At 61.2% G+C, this 21,211-nt stretch overlaps 1 protein-coding gene across 2 annotated transcripts; it reads left to right on the top strand.

Moving 5' to 3' along the window:
- Positions 1-807: 807 nt before the first annotated feature.
- Positions 808-9,465, top strand: TLE5 (TLE family member 5, transcriptional modulator). Of its 2 annotated transcripts, none has more exons than XM_043586105.1 (7): positions 808-1,058; positions 2,170-2,267; positions 4,629-4,692; positions 6,052-6,096; positions 6,694-6,756; positions 8,160-8,234; positions 8,317-9,465. In XM_043586105.1, the coding sequence occupies exons 1-7, from the start codon at positions 1,032-1,034 to the stop codon at positions 8,536-8,538; spliced, it is 594 nt and encodes a 197-aa protein (XP_043442040.1). In that variant the 5' UTR covers positions 808-1,031; the 3' UTR covers positions 8,539-9,465. The 2 variants fall into 2 exon arrangements, with proteins under 2 accessions (XP_043442040.1, XP_043442041.1); XM_043586106.1 differs by having other exon boundaries at positions 875-1,058; positions 8,320-9,465.
- The last annotated feature ends 11,746 nt before the right edge of the window (positions 9,466-21,211 follow it).

Below are 21,211 nucleotides of genomic sequence, written 5' to 3'. Positions count from 1 at the left end.
GCCTCCATCCCTGCCGGCTCCCCTCTCTCACCTTCAGGTCCTCTCTGTGGTTAAGGAGGCCTCTCGGACCTTCCCCTGTTTGAAAATCGCACCTTCCTGGCCCTCCCCGCTGCTGCTTCATTTGCTCCATAGCCCTTACCACCTACCGACGTGCCAGGGATTCTGGCTCGCGCGCTCGTCTGTCTCATGTCATCGCCACCAGGGCCGGGACTTCGTGCCCCGCCACCCCCACCCCCGGGTCTCGGAGCAGGGCCTGGCACACAGTAGGCGCTCAATAAACGTGCGCCGAAGGAATGGCTCCCATGAGGTCGGCGGGATCACCGCCGCGGCCTTTCTACAGAAGAGGAAACCGAGGCTCGGAGAGAAAACAGTCAGTGAGCCAAGGTTACAGAGCACGTCCCTGGCACGCGTCCAGGTCGCGCCATGACAGAGCCGGCGGTTTAGATGGGGGCGGCCGGGCCCTTTCTCCGCCACATGGGGAAACCGAGGCCCGGCGGCGGCGGCGGCCAGGGCCACCCCGCCGGGAGGGGCCGCGGCCCGGGGCGGGGCGCGCCGGGCCCAAGGTCACCGCGCCGGCCGGCCGGGGAGGCGGGCTGGGTGGGGATCCGCAGGCCTCCCCGGGCGCGCGCCCCCCTCGGCGGCGCGCACGGGGCCCGGGAAGCAGCAGCGGCGGCGGCGGCGGCGGCGGCAGCAGGTGGAGCCGGAGCCTCCGCGCAGCCGAGGCCGCGGCCACTGCCGGCGTCGCCGCCATTAGACAATAGGAGCGGCGGCCGGGCGTGCGGGGAGGCGGGCGGCGGGGAGGGGCGGGGAGGGGCGCCGGGCGCGCAGGAAGCGGGGCCCGGGGCGCGCCGGGGCCGGGCGCGCGGGGAGGGGGCGCAGGAAGCGGGCGAGGCCGGGCGCGGGAGGCGGCGGCGGCGGCCCCGGGAGCTGCCGATCGGCGCCGGGACAAAGGCGCGGCCGCCCGGCGCCCCGAGCCGCCCGAGCCGGGGCGCACAGCCGGGGCGCAGCCCGCGCCCCCCGCCGCGACTGACATGATGTTTCCACAAAGCAGGCATTCGGTAAGCGGGGCCCGCCGGCCCGGCGCCCCCCCACCCCCGGGTCCGGGCCCGGCATCCCCCTAGGTCCGCGCCTGGAACCCCCAGTTCTCAGCCGGGCCATCCCCCCCCCCCCACTCCGGTCCGGGCCGCGCGCACCTCCCCCAGGTCGGCGCCTGGCACCCCAGTTCCCAGCCGGGCCGTTCCCCGCCCCCCCCCTCCGCTCCGGCTCACGGCTCGGCGCCTCCCCCCCTCCAACTCCTGGGCCGGGTCCCCAACAGCTCCCGGCCCAGCGCTACTCCCCCGCCCCCATCGCCGCCAGCCCCCGGGCTCCCCCCCATCCCCCGTAGGTCCCGGTCCCTCTCCCAGCTCCCAGCCCAGATTCCCCCCCCCACCCCCAGTTCCCAGGCCCGGTCCCCTCCAGCTCGAGGCCCGGATTCCCCCCTCCCCCAGCCCCTGAGGCATGCTTCCCGCCCCCCCCCCCCCCCCCCCCCCGCCAGGCAGGGCCTTGGGGCGGCCTTGGCCTCCGGCCTGGGGCTCCCCGGGAGCCCCACCGGGCACCTCTAACACCGGGGCTGCTTTTGGGGCCTAGGAGTGGGGGGAGATCCGAGGCGCACCCCTCCCGGAAGAGCGCAGCCGGGACGAAGGGTGCTGGGAATCTGGGGTGGAGGGCCCCCCGCCGGGTGGTTTCGGGCGCTGGGAGAGGCCCCTTCCCCAAGGGGACTCTGCGGGGAGGCCTTGCTCCCCCACCAACTTGGGGAGGGGCACTCCAGGACACGTTCTCCCCCCATCGCAGAGGCAGTTGGGGCTCTCTCGGATGTGCACCCCCCTCCGGCGCTGTGGAGGGGCGGTAGAGGGCGCACGCTGCCCCCCACCAAGGGCGGACCTTAAAACGCACCCCCACAGCCTGGGGGTGGCGGGGAACGAGGCGGCTCGGGCGCACCCACCCCCTCGCCTTCCCCCGGGAGAGGCGGGGGCAGGAAGCGAGGGCGGGGGCCGCGCCAGGGGCTGTAAACACGAGCCCGGGAAGTGGGGCGAGGGGGGGGGGCGCGCTGCAGCTGCGCCGCCGGCCGGCCGCTGCCTCGGGGGTCGCCCCGCCCCGCCCGGCCCTGACCCGGCCGCCCCCTCCCCACAGGGCTCGTCTCACCTACCCCAGCAACTCAAATTCACCACCTCGGACTCCTGCGACCGCATCAAGGATGAGTTTCAGCTGCTGCAGGCTCAGTATCACAGGTGAGCTGGGGGCCAGGGGCCCTGCAGGGGGGGATGGTGGACACCCCTAGAGGGGAGGTTGCGGCCCCTACTGTATACGTAGACTTGAAAAAATGTAGGTAGAGAGTGGCCTTTCATGTGGTAGGCGCTGTCGTGAACACTTTTCCAATATTAAACTCCCCTAGACTTCAAAACAGCCCATTTCGCAGGTAAGTAGACGGAGGCACAAAAAGTGAAATTATGTGCCCAGAGACACGGCAACCCTGCGCGGCTTCAGAGCCTCTCTCCCCACCCCCACCCCCACCCCCACCCCCATTGGATAGAAGACCTCCCAAGAAGTTGGGGGATGGACCCTCCACCACCCCACCCCACAGGAGATCTCTGTGTCTTAGTTTTGGAGAAAGAGTTCCTGGAGTCCTGACGCTCCAAGGTGGTTCTTCCTCCAGAATTTAATCTTCTAACGTTGTGAAGGGCTTGCCAAGTGCGGATCTAAGGGGAAGGAACTGGTACTACCTTCAGCCTTCCACTTAAACAGATTTAAGCCCAGAGAAGTTAAAGAGATTTTTCTGGGGATGCCCAGCAAGGAGGTGGCACAGAGACACTTGCACCCAGTCCCTGGGTTGAAGAATGCGAGCCCTCAAGGCTGTGCTCCCAGTGTGGGGCTTTGCCTGGGAATCAGAAGGGGGTCCTTGGTCACGAATCCCAGCGGGGCCTCGGGCCCTCTCTGGACCTCCGTTTACCCACACAAAAGCGATCTAAGAAGCTTCCTGGGTTTTCTTCAAGGAGAAAGGGAAATAGTGAGATAGAGATATTTACAAAAATCTCACCTTTTGAGGGTACTTTCCACGCTCCCCATGTGGTAAATACTCAACCTACATCCTCTTGTTTAATCTTCCCCCAGTGTCCTGTCGCTGGGCCTATTTTGCAGATGAGGAAACTGAGGCACAGGCAGTTGAACTTTGTTCCATCCCCTGATGTGGAGAGTTTAGGGGCTTGGCTTGGCAGGTCTGGCTTTTATGAGCCCCCCCACCACCCCCAGGGGGTCCTTCCCTCCCTGCCTGGCCCGTGCCCAGGAGTACTGGGCCTGGTCCAGTCCCATAGACTGGAGGTCACAGTACGGTCACAGTGCTGTGTGACCTCAGGTAATCCAGATGCCCTCTCTGAACTTTGGGATCTCCATCCACTGGACCTGGGTCTCTCTCTATACAATGAGGGGTCCTACCATGTTGGGGGTACACACGGGATTTACCAGATCTCCAAGAAGGGCCAGAAATTCAGAGTTTGTGGTGGAAGTGCCTGATTTTTTTTTTTTTTTAAATGTTGTCAACAAATAGTGTTCTTAAAGAAAATGAGAGAAAAGAAACTCACGGGGCCCCTGGCGTCACAGACTGTGGCCTGTCTCTGAACCTGGATGTACAAGGCAGTCAGTTTGGTGGAGGGAGACGCTAGGCCCCACAAGACCAACATGCGTTTATTGGGCGCTTACTGTATAACAGGAGCTGTTCTAGAAGCTTTCCTTGTCTTAATCGGTTTCATTCTCCCCACCCCACCCTGGGAGGTTGGCACTTAATAGATGCAGAGACCAAGGCCCAGAGAGGTAGAGGGTCACACAGCGTCAGAGCAGCGGGGCCGAACGTTGAGGCCAGTGTGCCTGGCTCGAGTCGGCCGTCTGCTTTCTGCCTCTTTCTCTGCCCTCCTCGGTAGGGCTGGCGGCAAGTGGGCTTTGAGAAACGCTCTAAGCTCATCCTTGCGGGGAGAGCCTGAAAGAGGCCAGGGGCTCACCGCCTCTGTTACCCAAAAGTGGAACTTGAATCCCCTAGTGAAATCAAGGCTTGTAAGTAGGGGCCTGGCCGGTCCCCTTGGAGATTCCTCGGTGAGTCCAACCCAGGTCCCTGCCAGCCAGCCAGCCCTGCACCCTCTCTGCCCTTTTGTGGTTTCTATTCCTTCCTCCCTGGCTGGATCGTTTTCCCCAGCGGTTGGGACTGTGGCCTCTGTAGCCAGCTTTCTGGCTGTGTGACCTTGATCCATTTACTCAGCCTCTCTGGGCGTCCGTTGCGTCATCCGTGGCACGAGGGTCGACGCTAATATCACGGATTTCGTCGAGTTTCTGGACGGGGAGAAGTTTCTCTGAGTCCCTGGCGGACCTGGGGTCAGGGTGTTTGTAATCCGTGTGGTTACCCGCGACTTTCTCTGCAGCCGTGTCTCCGAGGCTGAGTTCTTGATGCTCGGTTTACAGTCCGGGAGCCCGAGGCAACCCACCCCCTGCCCCGTCTCCACAGAGGGGCGCGTCGTCTGCCCCCACCAAAGCTCTGGGCTCCCCTGCACGGTGGTAGGGGGGACCTCAGCCCGGCCCCTGGCCCTTCCCTCCTTGTTCCGTTTCAGCCTGAAGCTCGAATGTGACAAGCTGGCCAGTGAGAAATCAGAGATGCAGCGTCATTACGTGATGGTAAGCTGGCCCCGGGTGGGCGGGCGGGGGCTGGTGGGGGGACCCCAGACCCTCCTCCGCCCCTGGCAGCTGCCTGACCCTGGCCGCCTCCTGCGGGATGTGGGAGGATTCGGGGTCTGCTCTCCATTCAGCCGGCCCCCGGGGCCTGGCTGAGTCCGCCTTGCCGGCCTGGCCGCCGGCCCAGGCGGTGGCCGAGGTGCCAAACCACCGGGTTGCAGCCTGGGCCTGCCAGGTCCCCCGGCTGTCCTTGGCAGCAGAGGAGGCGGCGGCTGCTGTGAAAGCCAAGGCCAGGAACTGACGTGGGGGAGCAGCCGGATCCCTCCCTGCCCCCACAGTTTGGGCATCCCAGCGTTTAACCCCTCCTGGCCCGGGCTTCGGAAGGAGGGCTGCGGTGGTGGCGGCGGGGGAGGGGGGGGCAGGAAGCTGACATCCTTTGAGGTCCCAGGGAGGGAGGGGGTGACACTGCATTCTTTGCCTGACATCTGAGACCCTGCCTGTGCACGCTGCCTGCCCGAATCCCTTGCCGGGATCCACACCCACCAGGTGGCAGTTTCTACATCAAAAACCCCTGCGTTGGTCCAGCCCAGAGCCCGGCTCTCCCAGGCTACAGGGGAGGCAGAGGCAGATACTTACCCTCCTGGCCCCAGAGGGATGGGGCTGGGGCGGAGAGAGGGACCCAGGACGGGCGGGGGTGGGGGGGGTGGGGGACGGTTCCAGAGAGGGGCACACTGCCTAAGGAAGGCTGCACGGAGAACGGGGCATTGCGGCTCGGGTCTTGAAGAATGAGTAGGAGCTTTCTGGGCAGAGGAGAAACTGCAATGTCCTGGGAATGAACTTGGCTTCCCCTCCCCCACCCCCAGGGATGATGGGGAGCCATGAGGGACTTGAGGGGAGGGGAGGGGGCAGGGTCAGATCTGGGACGTGAGGAGGGGGGCTCCTGACCCCAGAGCCAGACCCAGCAGGCTTTGTTTATCCTGATTATTTATACCCAGGAAGGCAGACTTCCCGGGAGTCTGGGGCCACCCGCCGACAAGACACATAAAGAGAAAAGATTAGGAGCCCTGGAATGTTTGTGTGCCGGAGAGGGGCTGGATAATTATTCCAGAACCCAGGGGAGCCAGGCCAGGCTGGGGCCCTGAAGCCCCCTCCCAGCTCCCTCAAGTGCCCCCCCCCTCCCCCAGGGGCCTGGGCCCCTGCTCCGGGTCTGGGTGCCTCCTACGTGCCTCTCCTCTCTCCTGCCTTCACACTCTCATCTGGCTGCCTCCTGCCCTGTTTCTCTGTCACTCCCCCATCTCTGTCGCTGGAGCCCCCCATCCTTTGCCCACCCCCCATTTCTCTCTCTCTCTCCCCCCCCAATAGTACTACGAGATGTCCTACGGCTTGAACATCGAGATGCACAAGCAGGTACGCCCCCCGCCCCCCTTGAGCACCCCCAGGCTTGGCTATGAACCAAGTCTGTCCTTCATACTGTTACTTCCGAGCCCTCTGTCTGCTCTTTCCTGGGCCCCCCTGGGAGGTTTATCTCCCTGAGGGGGAGGGGCAGAAACTTTCCCCCAACCTACCAGCCCCCTGCCCCGTCGACCCCCCTTTACAACAGCGGGGGAGGGTAACATGCCAGCGCACCGTGGACCCCCAAATTGCCCCTCACCCTGCAGCCTTGCTTTGGCCATCCGTGCCCTGAGGAGGCCAGCTGAGGGGTGTCATAAAAACAATGATGCTGGCCACCCCTCCCCTACAAGCAGCCACTCCTTACCAGGCGCCGGCCATCATCTCGGGGCCACCCGGCCCCCCGAGCCCGGTCCTGCGTCTTCGCTGTCAGCGGCAGGGCCGGGAGCCAGCCTCAGATCCCACCTCTACCGCTGGTTGGGTACCCGTAGGCTTGAGGTGTTGATCTGACCCTGGGCCGAGCTGGCCTCTTAGCTAGAACCTCGCCGGCCTCCTGGGGCTGGTCTGCACCTGCCCCCGCCGCCTGCCCTGGACTGAACCCTCCGTGCCTTCCAGGCTGAAATCGTCAAGAGGCTGAATGGGATTTGTGCCCAGGTCCTACCCTACCTTTCCCAAGAGGTGAGTGACCCTCCACCCCAACAAGGGCTGCTGGGAGGCGGAGGTAGACAGACCGTGGACTTGCCCCAGGCCCTCCCCGCTGCAGCCCTCAGGCAGCGCGGAGCCGGCTGCCCCGACCACACACCTCCCCTCTCTGGACCTCCCAGACACCAGCCTGGCCTGTGCGGAAGAATCCCCAGGCTGGAGAAACCCCCCTGGGGGTGCAGGGCAGTGGAGGGAGGGGCCTCCCCCTGCTGCAGAATTCCCAGCTGGAGTGAGTCACTTCACTGGTGAAAATGTCAGATATGTCCAAGAGTTGTTCTTGCCTGCTTCTGCCTCGGACCTTCCTTCTGCGAGGCCCCGCGGGCCACCTCAGGCTACAACACCAGAAGCGTGTGTGTGTGTGTGTGTGTGTGTGTGTGTGTGTGTGTGTGTGTACGGGGAGGGCACTCAGCACACGTCTGCAGACGTGCACGCAGACGTGCACAGACGCGACACCCAGATACACGAGGCACACACATGCACGTGTGCACGCAGATGCACGTACGTGCAGCCACGCAGAGACCCACAGGTGGACGCGTGGACACACGCACGCGCCCTGGGGAACCGGGCACCGGGCTCTCACTTCTGCTTTTTGAGATTTTAAGACTCTTGGTGTGAGACCCGCTCCACATTCCCCGCCCCTGCCATTCCTGCCCTGCCAGGTTTTGCTGTCGATAATTCATTTCCTCTTTAAGCCCAGACGATCTTGGGGCCCTTGGGGAACCTGCGTGCCCAGGGACAGTTCCAGAAGGACACTGTGAAAACCCCAGAGAAAGGGGTTCTTGGGGCCTGGAAGACCTAGACTTGGGCTTTCCTTTCATGACGGGGGCTTCCTGGGAGGCAAGGCAGAAAGAGACATTGGCAGATTCTGGCATCTGACGGCAGAAGAGACGGACGTTCAGGGAGTGCTGGGGTGTGGAGGGGGCAGATTGCTCTGGGGAGGGATTGCGCTGAACCGAGACTCCTACTCCGGCACTGCCAGAATCCACCGGGCCTTCCTCAGCTATGGAAGGAGAGGAGCTTGGATTAGCAGATGTTCGACCGCAATCTGCAAGATCTTAGGATCGAGGCTTGCCTGTACAGTTGGCCACGCTGTGCACTGTGCATCTATTTCTTTGTAGGTGGCAGATCCAGGGTGTCTCTCAGACTCACCCAGTGTTGTTTTCTTAAGTATGTTTGGCACTGGCTGAGGCTTGGTAAACAGAAGGGGATGGAGAGGGGTTTTCTGGTGGGGTCGAGAGCCATGGGGGTTGGGGGGGACGGTGCGTGGCGCTAATAGCCTGGATGGGAGAGTGGCTTCTCTCGGGCTCTGTGCCCCAGAGCCCCACCTGAGATCAGGGTGCAGCACCTGGCTCCTCTCTGCCCCCCATTCCCCTTTCCAGCACCAACAGCAGGTCTTGGGAGCCATCGAGAGAGCTAAGCAGGTCACGGCTCCTGAGCTGAACTCCATCATCCGAGTACGTCTGGGTCTCGGGTGGGCGGGCAGGTGGGAGGGCAGGTGGGCCCCGCAGCTAATGCTCCCCTCCCTCTGCCCTGCAGCAGCAGCTCCAAGCCCATCAGCTGTCCCAGCTGCAGGCCCTGGCCCTGCCTCTGACCCCGCTGCCGGTGGGGCTGCAGCCGCCTTCGCTGCCGGCCGTCAGCGCGGGCACCGGCCTCCTCTCGCTGTCCGCGCTGGGCTCCCAGGCCCACCTCTCCAAGGAAGACAAGAACGGGCACGACGGGGACACCCACCAGGAGGATGACGGCGAGAAGTCGGATTAGTGGGCGGCCGGGATGGGGAGGGTGGGGGGACAGAGGGGAGACAGACAACGCAAGAGAGAGGAACGTTTAGCGCAAGACACAGTATAGCTCGGGATTGGCTGAACTCGGTAGTATTTATGGTAGCCGCCTGCTGGGGCCCTAGCCCTGCCTGTGTGCCGCCCCTAGCTTCGCTCACACCCCCGGCCTCCTCCCTCCTCCTCCTCCTCCTCCTCCTCCACCACCCCCCACCCCTGCAGCCTGAGTGGGTGAATACCCACACCGGAGGCAAGCTGAGGCCTGGAGGCACAAACGGGAAGCCAGGTCAGAGGAGAGCAAAGCCTCCAGAAGCCCCGCACCCCTGCACTTCCCCGTCCGCACATGCGCGCACCTGACGTCCGCCCGCAGGGCCCCTCAGGGCGCGCCCCCCAGCCTCTCACCCCGGCACTGCATGCAGACAACACGCTAGCTGCCCCTTCCTGCCCTGGGCACCCCCCCCCCTCCCGTCCTCCCCCCTCCCTCACCTCCTCTGCCCGTTCCGGAGCCCACGCCCACCTGTCCTCGCCCCTCGCCCCGCAGGAGAGGGGGCGGGGAGAGTGAGCTTAGCCAGGAGCAGGGGGGGGGGGGGGCGGGCGTCCCAGAATTCCCTTTCTCCCCTTCCCGAATAAAGATGAGGGTACTCAAGTTGTCTTGGTTTTTATTTTATTTTTTTCCTTTTTCCAGTATACTAGCTTGTCTTTTAAGAAAAGGGATATTACGGGGGGGGAAAAAAAAGACAGAAAAATGTTTAAAAAAAAAAAAAAACAAGCAACACCCACACCTGTGTCTGTATATAGCCTTTTAGACTGTCAGCTTTTGTTGTGCTCAGTCGTCTGATCGCTGCGGAGAAGTGACAATGCTGTGTCGAGGGTGGGCTTAGCTGTGCCTTTCAAATAAAGATGTGAGAAGGTTGGTCGCCTTGTTCCTGCCTCTGTGTTGCGGGCTGCCGCGGTGCCCCCCTTCCCAGGGGAGGAGGGGGTTCCCTCACGTCTGAGCTCCCTCCTTATGGGGGACCGGTTAGCGAGAGTCCCGGGTGAGTCCGGCTTGTCGGTATAAGTCTGTCTGCAGAACTTGGTGCATAGACCAGAGAGGGTCAGCTGGAGGATCTAAGTCACACAGCCACGCCCCGGTGCCGGAGGCTTAATGGAGCTCGTTTCTGGTCACCAGGCCACAGGGCTCCTAAGTGGCATTCTTCTCCCTTAGAGACCGGTTTCCAGACTGCGGGATCAATTGCCACTGCCCACATGAAGACCCTTTTTCCAGAGCTGAGAACACAGACCCCCAGCTGAACGTGACCGTGCCGGGACCTCTTGAAGGTCCTCGAGCCACCCCCTGAGCGGGGCCACCTGGGGGAGCCAGAAGGGAAGGAGGTTCCCAGAGTGCATCTGGCGCTTGGGCCAAGAGGCCCTCAGGCTGCCCACCCAGGATGTGGGGAGAAGCTAAGGGTGGGGCTGGGCGGGGCAGCCAAGGAGGGCTGGGGCATAGGATTCCCACCCTCAGGGACCTGGGCACCCAGGGACTTGTCAAGTCCAAGAAATTCTCACCTGCCCCCCATCCAGTGGGTTCCCCTGGGGGACCAAGGGCAGAGGGGAAGGCGGACTGCTCACCGCACAAGAAATGGCTCATGTCCCTGAGCAAAGAGGAGACAGAGGAGTGGGGACAGGGACCGAGCCCCCCAGGCGCCCCTGCACCCACTGCCGCCAGAGCACCTCTAAAAACGCCAGTGTGATGGGGTCACTCCCCGCCTAACGTTTATCCTCGGGTTGAAAACCCAAACTCGGGCACCTGGGTGGCTCAGTCGGTTAAGCCACTGACTCCTGGTTCAGCTCACGTCACGATCTCACGGTTCCTAAGATGGAGCCCTGCCTGGGACTCCACAGTGACATCGCGGAACCTGCTTGGAATTCTCTCCCTCTCTCTCTGACCCTCCCCTCCTTGTGCGTGCGCTTTCTCTCTCAAAATAAATAAATAAGCGTTAAAAAAAAAAAAAAAAAGGCGGGCGCCTGGGTGGCTCAGTCGGTTAAGCGTCCGGCTTCAGGTCACGAGATCTCGCGGTCCGTGAGTTCGAGCCCCGCGTCGGGCTCTGGGCTGATGGCTCGGAGCCTGGAGCCTGTTTCCGATTCTGTGCCTCCCTCTCTCTCTGCCCCTCCCCCGCTCATGCTCTGTCTCTCTCTGTCTCAAAAATAAATAAAACGTTAAAAAAAAATTTAAAAAAAAAGGCATGAGTACTGAGTGATTCCATTTATACGAAGAACAAAATCCAGCCCAAGTGACCTGTACTGTCAGGTGTCATGGGGTTACCCTTGGCAGAGGGGGAGGGGCACAGGGGGCTTCTAATGGGGCCGGTCGTGTTTCACTTCTCAACTTGCCTGCTGATTACATGAGGGTGTTCACTTCGTAATAATTCATCAATTTGTTCACAACCTGTGCACCCTTTTGTGTGTTACATTTCACAATTTTAAAAAAATCATAAAAAATAGATTTGTGGCCTCCGTGGCAGCTGGATCTGCTCCCCCCCCCCCAATCATCCCTCTTCCGCAGGCGGCAACCAGCTTGAAACATCTCGCCATTCCTTGCCTAGAGGCCTTTGCACATGTTGTTCCGTCTGTCTGGAACAGTGTTCTCTTTTTTTTTTTTTTTTTTAACATTTATTCATTTTTGAGAGACGGAGAGAGACAAAGCGCAAGTCGAGCAGGGGAGGGGCAGAGAGAAAGGGAGACACAGAATCCGAAGCAGGCTCCAGGCTCCGAGCTGTCGGCACAGAACCCGACGTGGGGCTCGAACCCACAAACCGTGAGATCATGACTTGAACCGAAGTCAGAGGCTTAACCGACTGAGCCACCCAGGTGTCCCCAGGTCCCTGGGTGACATGTTTCTTAAGTCCTCTCAGGCCCCTCCACCCAGGTCCTGCAGGGAACAACAGGTGCCATTAATATGTCACATGGTGGTTCCAGGCATATGGTCTCTAGCCTCAATTTAAATCCTGGCTCTTCAGGGGTGCCTGGGTGGCTCAGTAGGTTGAGCCCCCGACGTCGGCTCAGATCATGATCTCAAGGTCCGTGGGTTTGAGCCCCGCGTCGGGCTCTGTGCTGACGGCTCGGAGCCTGGAGCCTGCTTCGGATTCTGTGTCTCCCTCTCTCTCTGCTCCTCCCCCACTCGTGCTCTGTCTCTCTCCTTCTCTCTCTGTCAAAAATAAATAAACATTAAAAAAATAAAAATAAATAAATCCTGGCTCTTCCTCTCAGAGCTGGGCCATCTAGACAAGTGGCTTCTCCCCTCTGGACCTTGGTTTCCCTGTCTGTAAAATGGATACAATCTCAATACAACTCCTTGTTATGAAGGTCATACTATTTAATCCGTGGAAATGCTTACAGCACAGCCTGGCACGTTCCTCCAGTCCTTCATTGAGACCTACTGTGAGCCCCAGGGACACAGAAGACATAAATCCCTGTCCTCTGGCTGGAACGGACAGATAACCAGGAAAACACAAAATGTGTCCGCGCCGTGTGTTGACGGAGAGCCGGGCAGAGAAGGGATGGGGAGTGTTGGCTGCAATTTTTTTTTTTTTTCCTAATTTGCACATAGAAGCAGCTCAATAAACGTTAGCAGTTTGCTGAGGGCAGACCTGGGTTTGTAGCCGTCTCAGACCCTAACTAGTGATTTGAGGCAAGTGAAGTCACTTGTCTGATCTCAGTTTCTGGGAAACTGTTCCCGACAATTAGCAGGACGCCTGCAAGGGCTCACAAGCTGTCAGCTGGTGTTATTATTACTGATGTTGCTGGCAGATGAAGGGCTTCGTGGGGGGGGGGGGGGCTCACAAATCCGACATCCCCAAAACAGGGGTCTCCTCCGGAGAAGGGGGCGCCCTGCCCAGCCACGGAGGATCTGGGACCTCGGGGGGCCTCCCTTTGGGCCTCGGAGCACCCCCGCCCAATCCCACCTGCGGGGCTTGGATCTGGGAGCCCCCGGTGGAGCAGGCTGACAAGAAGGTCCGGGGTGGGGGGGGGGCGGTGCGCGAGCGCGGCCGCGGAGCCGGGGCGGGCGGAGGGGCCGCCTCCGGTGCCCCCTCCCCACCGCGGCCTCCCGCGCTTAACGACCGCGCCGCCGGCGACCTCGGCTAATTGATCCGCTAATGGGCCCCGCGCCGCGGCCGCGCCTAATGAGGCGGGAGGAGGGGGCGGAGGGGGCGGTGGGGAGAGTGCAGGGGAGGGGGAGAGGAGGGGGAAGGGAGGGGGAAGGAAGACAAGGGAGGGGTGGAGGGAGGGGGTGGGGGAGAGAAGGGAGGGGTGGAGAAGGGAGGGGAGGACAGGAGGAGGGGGAGCGAATGGAGGGAGAGCCGGGGAGGGGTTAGGGAGAGAGGAGGGGGAGTTGGAGGAGGATGGGGAGGAACACAGCAGGAAGGGGGAAGGCTCAGAGGGAGGGGCCCAGGGAGAGGAGGGGGGGGGCAATGCAGACAGGATGAACCCAGCCATTTCTGACCACCCAACCCCCTCTCAGACCCCATCCCTTGGGGGGGGGGTCCCTTCTTCTTAAAAGCCCCTCCCCTTCTATGATCATTCCCCTTTGGAAGGGGCTTTTTAGCAGGGGGATGTGCGCATCAGGGGTGTGAGCCGCCCCCCTACTCTGTCGTCGAATGTGCTAATGTCCCCAGTGTTGGAGAATTCTCCCAGGCCCCTGTGGCCTGAGCCGAACCCAGCCCCTGTCCCCAGACACCCCTTCTGTACCTCCACCGACTCCTAGGCCTGAGAGCACCCCAGTGGCTCAGAAAGCCAGCCCTCTTCCTCCGGCTCCTGGCTTGAGCTGGAACTCCCCACGTGACCCACGAAATGGCCACAGTCCGGCCGGCCTTCCTCCTTCCTGAGTCCTCTGGGCATCAGCAACTTGGACTCGGATGCAGTCTTGGGGGAGAAACAGTGCTGGTGGAGTCTGGGACCCGGAAATGTCACGCTGCCCATTTCGCAGACAACAGAACCGTGGCCCAAAGACAGACAACAGATTGTCAAGGCCACAAAACAAGGCCGTGCCTCAGAAGGTCACCCGACCTCAGGTAAAGGAGCTCTTGGCCCCACTAGGAGCAACCAGAAATAATCAGGAAGCCAAAGCTAGTCATCAGGATAACAGAAATCATAAACAGCTATGATTTGAACATCTATTAAGGCCCCAGCCTTGGCTGAGGGTTTTGACTACATGTCTGTTAATTCCTTTATTTATTTATTTTTTAAGTTTATTAGTTATTTATTTTTGTAATCTCTATGCCTAATGTGGGGCTCGAACCCACGACCCAGACAGCAGGAGTCACATGCTCTTCCCACAGAGCCAGCCAGGCGCCCGTCTCCCAGTTAATTCTTGAAAATACCTGTGAAGGAAGGACCATTAGACAGAGAAACGGAGGCAGTGACTTGCCCAAGAGCACACAGCCAGGAACCTGGGTTCTGATGCAGGAAGGTCCAAGCCACAGGGTCCAGGGTCTTAGCCATTTTGTTTAAGGGAAAGAGGAAGCTTCTGGAACCAGTGCTGGAGAGCAGGGCTTCCAGGGTGGGAGTGCCAGGCAGGGCAGGGCAGGAGGCAAGGGTGAGGAGGGAGTGGGAGGGAGGGGTGCTCCTTGAGGCAGTGCTCCCTGCTTTGTGCAGGCCTTCACCCTGGCCTCTTTCCGACACCACCTGAGGGCCTTTCCCTGGCCTGGAACACACTGTCCCCAGAGCCGGGGACTGCCATCAACACCCCCTCTTTTGCCGGCTTTATCAATCACAATGCACAACTTAAGGCAACAGATACTCCCTTGTTCTCCCTTCCCCCACCCCCGACCCCCACTCTGAGTCTGTAACAAAAGCATTCGGTCTGATGTGGTCACTACTGCATCTTTGTGTCTGGCTCGCGGTAGGTGTTCGGGGGAAGATCGAGCGAACGGGCGAGATGGCGGCGCACGAGCCAGCCCCTCCGGACCCCGCCTGCCAGCCTGGGAGCCACGGCAGGTGTTAGAGCGGAGGAGGGGCCAGGCTGGAGGGGAGACAGAGGCTCGCGCCGCGTGTAGACGCGTTCTGACCTTAGACGCGGCGGGAGGGAGCCCAGGCACCATAGGGCCCTGCCCGCCGAGGACTCCCCCCGACGGTCTCTCGGGCTGTCGCAGCCTTGCCCTTCCGTGTGTCTCCGCCCTTGTCTCTGGGTGTCCCAGATCCTCTGTCTCTCCGGGTCTCTCTCCCTCACCCGCCCCGCCCCCCACCGTCCTTCAAGGTCTTTCCAGCTCTCCCTCCCCTCCCTGTCGGTCTCTCCTTCCTACTCTCCCCACGTGTCCCCGCTCTGTGCCCCCTCCTCGCCACCCCCGCCCCGCAGCCGCCCCCGCCCTGGATGCCCACCCCCCCCACCCACCGCCTCTCCCCTCCCACCCACTCCGGCCCCAGGGCCCGGACGCTGGGCGCCAGCCAGGCCTGGAAGCCCGCCCCTCCCCCGCCCCTGACCCTCCCGCCCCCTCCCACCCCCTCTCCCCTGCCCCCCCCCGCCCCTCCCTCCCCCGTCCCCTTCACCCTTCCCCTCCTGCCCACCCTCCGCCTCCTCCCCGGGTCCCCAGCGTTTCCTCCTCCCCGCGCCCCACTCCCCTCCTCCCTTTCCCTCCCCTCCCCGCTTCCCGATCCCGGCCCCGAGGAGGGGCGGGGCCCGCGCTCCCGGTGCCCTGCTGGGCCTGACCGGGCCTGTTGGGTAACGTGCAGGCCCGGCCCGCGCGGTTAATGGTGGGTTTCCCCGGCCTGGGCGGCGGGCTACATGGCACACGGTCTGGCCGACCTGGGACGCGGGGCGGGGATGCCCCCCCCCCCGGCCCCTGAACGGCAGCCGCTGAGCGCCCACCCTGAGTGAGCTTGGCGCTGTGTGACCCCGCACAGGTCCCTAGGCGTCTCTGGGCCTGGACGCTTCCACTCCACCCTGCCCTGCAGCCAGACCCACTGGTCACCGGCATTTATTGGACGCCTGCTGTGTAATAGACCCTGGGGTGGGTGCCCAGGGACCCAGGACAGAGCTGCTCTTGACCGTGGTGGAGCCCACAGCGTCTAGGAAGACAGATAATAAACCAGCAAATAAGAAAATAAGATGATTTCACAGACCAAATGCCACAAAGAAAGATCCAACAGGGGCTGGAGACGGCGGCGAATGACAGAGGCCTCTCTCTGTGGAGGTGACATCTCAGCTGAGACTTGGATGGCAGGAGCCTGTGGGGGGGAGGAGGGGAGGGAGATGGAGGGGGAGGGGCTGCAGGCCTAGGGAACCAAGAGTGCAAAAGCCCAGAGGCAGGAGGACTGCTCTTCTGTTGCAGGTTCCCGCACAAAGTAAAGGGAATAATCCAGCTGGCCCTGCAGTAAGGGCAGGAGGTACCATTATCAAGGGCTGGCTCACCCCCTTTTCAAGATGAGCAAACTGAGGCTCGGGGAGAAAGGGCTCCCAGCAAACCCGAAGCTGGGAGAGTAAGCTTCCGGTTGGGCCACACAGTATGTTCCACACGCGTCTGTGCGATGCCTGCTGGGGACTGGGCGAATCTGGGGTCCAGCAGGAGCCCCCCAAGAGTAGGGATGGAGGCGGGGTTCGCGGAGATGCCGGGAGCGGGGGTGGGAGGTGTAGAGGGTGAGGCCCAGACTTGGGATGGAGGGCCCCTGCGTGTGATGTGGGGTCTGGGACCAGGAGAGCCCCAAATAGAGGTTGCCTTTTTGGGCCAGGTCCCGCCCTGCTTCCCCCCTGCACACACTCACAGGACAGGCAAAGCCAGCCTCCCCATCCAGCTGTTTGATCCTATGACAACACAAGGAAGGTCCTATTGTTCCTCTCAGTTTACAGAACCACGGTGGCACAGCAGCAAAGTCAGATTTGAACCCGGGCCTCCAAGGGAGGCGTGACCTCAGGTGGCCACTGACCCCTGCAGGCTAGGTTAGCAATGGGCAGGAGGTCAGGGACTCTGGATCCCTGCCCCGAATATGAATACTGGGTGACCTGGAAGGGGTTCTGCCCCTCCCTAGGCTTGCCTCTTCATCCTCCCAGCAAATATAAGGGGCAGGCACCGTGTTGGGCCTGGGCCGACCATAAAATAATCAGTGTCCAGAGAGGGATGAGACTTTACCGAAGGAAATAAAATGAGAGGGGCTGACCAAGTAGGGAGGTTCAGGGCTGTTGTAGCCAGGCTGGCCGGACCAGGCCTCACTAGGATGTGATGTTCCATCCAAGACTGGAAGGGAGAGAAGAGTCAGCCGTGATCCAGGCAAAGGAAACAGTGCATGCAAAGGTCCTGGGGCAGGGCCTTACCTGGTATGTTAGAGGTAACAACCAAGAGGGCTGAGAAGCTGGAGGGAAGTGAGTGATGGGGAGAGAGGGAGGAGGTGAGGGCAGGAGAGGACAGGGGTCAGCCCATGCAGACACAGGTGGGAATCTGGATTTTATTCTGAGGGTGATGGGGAGCTCTGGAAGATTTTTAAGCAGAGGGAAGGATGGGATCTGATCACATTTTTTAAAAGCAAATCTCTACGCCCGAGACGGGGCTCGAACTCAGGACCCAGGGATCAAGAGTCGAAGGCTCTACCGGCTGAGCCACTTTAATGCATCATCAAAAATGTAGGGGGAAGGGAGCGTGTGTGTTAGTGTATTAGAAGATTCTGTCACCCACCTCGGCTTCCAGGTGAGGAAACCCACTGAGCAGGGGGGCCATCCTGGGCTGCCTGAGGCCCCTTCTTTTCTTTCTGGAGCTGCCCAGTCCTTTCAGAGGCAGCAGCCGGGGTGGGGAGCCTTCAGCCAATCCTAGTGCCTCCCGACACTGGCCACCCAGTCCCCGACTCCCATTGCTCAGAACCTGTTGACCCTTCAGACCCTTGTGAAAGCGGGCAGAGGGCCGTTTCAGCCCATGAGTGTGTCCACCTTCCCCCACTCCACAGCCTGGGCAAGGTCAGAGGTCCACCCACGGAGGTGTGGAGTCGGAGCTCCTGACTCCTCAGTCCCAGGGGAAGACTTCACGTTGCCCCAGTTTTCCTGAGTCTACTTTGGGTTGGGGTGATATAAATGCACTGCTCAAATGAGGCAACTCCTATGCATTCTGCAGAACCCCAGCTTACACACCCCCATCTGACATCCAGGAAGCCTTCCCAACTTCCCAAGCAGGGACCTCACTCCTGGCTCTGTCTCTGCCCCCACCCACAGTCCCGTTTCTACCTCCATCGGACTACAGGGGGCTGAGAGTGCTCTGCTCTGTGGGCCTCCCACACGCCCCATTTCCCAATCTCGGGAACCCCTCCTTGAGTCCCCATCATGGCCCGGCCTGGCTGCTCACACACGGGACAGCACAGAGCCAGCACACCGGTTTCACGAACAAGTCTTGCCCAACTATCTCACAGTACAGGTGAGCAAACCGAGGCTCAGAGAGAGGCGCGCAAGTCTTAAGGTCACGGTGGGGGTCGCTAGAACAAGGGGGAGGCCTCCCCACGTTCCCAGGTGGAAGTTAACGTGTGTGATTCTTCTGAGGGGGGCTCACCGCCAACCTTGGCAGGAACAGAGGCTCCGAGGTCACCTGAGAGCCCTGGCCCTCAGGAGGGGACAGGCCTGGCTGGTGGCCCAGGAGCTCGGCTGGGGGCGGGGGCGGTAGGCAGAGGTTGGCGAAGTCGGAAGCCAAAGGCTTGGCCTCCCCGAGGGAGCCGCTTTCCCGGCCCGGGTCGGATCAATGGGCTGTAATTATACCGCGCCGGGCCCGGAGCCGGCGGGGAGGGAGCGGGAGCTGGCAGGAGAGAGGCGGCGGGCGGGGGAGCGCGGGCCGGGAGAGGGACCCACGTTACTTTGATTGACAGCCCGGGCGGGCGCCGCGCGGGGGCTTCTGGGGATCGTAGTCTTTCCGAGAACCCCGCTGCCGCCTCCTCTCCCGTTTGCGCTCAGGGAAACTGAGGCACGGAAACGCGCACGTCCCTCCCCTCCGCCTACACGTAGGCTTATCCTCCCCCCGCGGGGCCTGGAAACAAAAGCTGAGTCGTGCCAGGGGCCTCCAGTCCCGGCTGAGAGTCTCCGCTCTTCCCGGGGACTGGAGGTGGGAGGTGTCCAGCTTGAGCTGAAGTCTGCCTCGGTTTACCCATCTGTGAAATAGGGCGAAAGGCGCCTAGTCGGCCCCGCCAGCTGGCCGGGCTTTTTCAAGGCACTTTGTTGGACGAGGGGCTCCTGCTTTTAAGGAGAGACTCGCCAGGCTCAGGGGGTGGCTGGCGTCTCCGGATTTTCGGATACTAAACGGACCGGATCCCCCCCAACCCCCACTCCCGGTGAGCTCTGGTGTCCACGAGGCTCTCAGCGTCTCCAAGGGTGGGGGCGACCCGCACTCTCCATACCCCGCTGGCAGCCTTCCGATTGGCCCAGCCGATCCTAGAGCCTCCTGCCATTGGTCGCGGGTTTCTTGATTTCCATTGGCCAGTGCCCATTGTGATGTCATGGACCCATGTGGGAGCGCCGCGGGAGGATTGGCTGGCACACCCAGCCAACCACCGCGGAGAAAGGAATTTCCACAGTAGCTGAGGCGGCGAGGCTGATTTAAGGTGGTCTGAGCAATCCCGGGTCCCAGCGCTGTTTCTCAGCTTTTTCCTTTAAAAAAAAAAAAAAAAAAAAAAAATCCACATCATAAAAACCCAGCCAGGAACCGGGGCTGAGCTTTCCCTAGTGGAAGGAGAGAGATCGGAAGCTAAGTCCCTTCCCCCATTTTGCAGCTTCTCCCTGGATTCTGCAGATGGGGAAACTGAGACCTCGGGAGGTGGGGCGAGAAGCCCTGCAAGGCCCAAGAGTCAGCTGGGCGCAGCCTTCTCGGTGCTAGACTGCCCAGACTGTAACTCACCCCTGGCGAGTCCTTTCCCTGCCTCCTGCTCTGGCTGGATGTGACATTTCAGCGAGTTATGGAGTCATGGGCTGCCCGAGGGTCTCCCACCTCACAGGTTGCTCTCAGCTAAGTCTCCCCAAATTCTCACAGCTGCTGCTCAGGGCAGAATGTCTCTTCCTTCCTGGCAGATCATATACACCATAGCGTGTGTGTGTGTGTGTGTGTGTGTGTGTGTGTGTGTGTGTGTGGTCTTGTGGCTTCTCAGGCAATCCACAAATCTGTATTTACCCTCCCTTGTGGCGTGTGCCTGGTAGAAACATCTAAAGCCTGGTGGGTAAAGGTCCCCTCCTCCAGGAAGCCTCCTCTGGACTCACCAGGCAGAGGCCCTGGTCCCTCCAGATGCTCCCTCTGTCATGACACTAACTAGGTGGGCCCAGGAGTGAGTGCCTGACTCTGTCCCCCCCCCCCCGCCCCCCCACCCCCGGGCCTTCCCTAGGACCCCAGCGTCTTCCCTTAGGAGGATGGGTTCTAGAACAAATCCCTCCCTGAACAGCCTGAGTTCAGCGTGTGTAATGGAGGGGTTGCCTGCAGGAGATGCTTTGGGGCTGGGCCTGGAAGACGTGGATTTGCTCCAGGCAGAAAAGGAGCAGGAGTGAATTCCAGAAAGAGGTAACAACACAAGCAAAAGCCCAGAGGTGGGAGAGAACACAGAGTAGGTACTGGGACTGGTGTGGCTGGAGCAGAGAGAGTGTGTGAACCGGTGGACAGGAGGTGAAACCTGGATGGGGGGCGGGGGGGGGGTGCGGTGGGGAGAGGGAATAGGTTTGAGTGGTAGGCGGAGGGGAGAGAAGGGGCTGGGTTGAAGCTCTGTGTTGGGGGAAGCAGGATGGACTGTGGGGCCTGGCAGGGGGAGGCGGGGAGGGGGGGGAATGCTACATCTAGCGCCCCGGGGGGACATCCAGGGGAGGCACGACACTTCCTGGAAAGGTTTTGGACACAGGACTTCACAGACCCCCCAGAACCTGGAGTTCCTGGCACTGCAGAATGGCGGAAGTTCTCAGCAGGAGTGTGGCCGGCGGATCTCTGGCTTTAGCTGGATGCTCTGTTTCTGTTTCTGGATGCACTGCCCGGCCTGTTCTATTCATTTATTGAGCACTTACTGTGTGCCTGGCTCTGCAAGGGATAGGCTCTGTCCCCACACAGCCTCACCGTGATCCTGTCAAAACAGAACATAACAAACCGTGCTGGGGCCCAGGCGGATCCAGAACAGGGCACGGTGTTGGAGGATCCCAAGACGGGAGGCGTGAACGCCATTTGTGAGCACCGCTTGAATGGGCAGCTGGAAGGGGGTCTTCTTAGGAGGTGACAAGCGAGCTGAGACTTAAATGGTGGGAAGCATTCCAGGCAGAGGGAACGGTAAGGGCGAAAGCCCCGAGGCAGGCCCCAGTCTGGTCAGCTGGGAAAACAGCGAAGGGCCTGAACGTCCCTCTGTCCCTGGGAAGAGGGAGGAGTTTGGGTTTTATTGTGAGGACAATAGGGAGCCATTGAATACTCCAACACACACACACACACTCAAATCCTTATCCTCAGGATCTCTGTTCCTCTCCCCACCCTCGCATCCTCCAGATCTCATCTCCAATGTAAACCTCTTCAAAGACACCTCTCCCAGACACCCCGGATAAGCAGGTTCCCCCTCATTCATTTCCATACCTGCTCCCCAAACTCTTCCTTTGTACACACAAATACTTCCATAATTACCAAGCCGTGGTCTTGTCTTGTTCCCGGAGCTCAGAGAAGGCAGGAATCTGTATTCCTCCGCTCTCCCTTATATTCCCGGTACCTGGAAGG

This window comes from Prionailurus bengalensis, chromosome A2 (genome assembly GCF_016509475.1).
Source record: "Prionailurus bengalensis isolate Pbe53 chromosome A2, Fcat_Pben_1.1_paternal_pri, whole genome shotgun sequence".
In the NCBI taxonomy this organism is placed as follows: domain Eukaryota; kingdom Metazoa; phylum Chordata; class Mammalia; order Carnivora; family Felidae; genus Prionailurus; species Prionailurus bengalensis.
The sequence above is the reverse complement of the archived record's forward strand: the minus strand, read 5'-3'. Positions and strand labels throughout refer to the sequence as shown.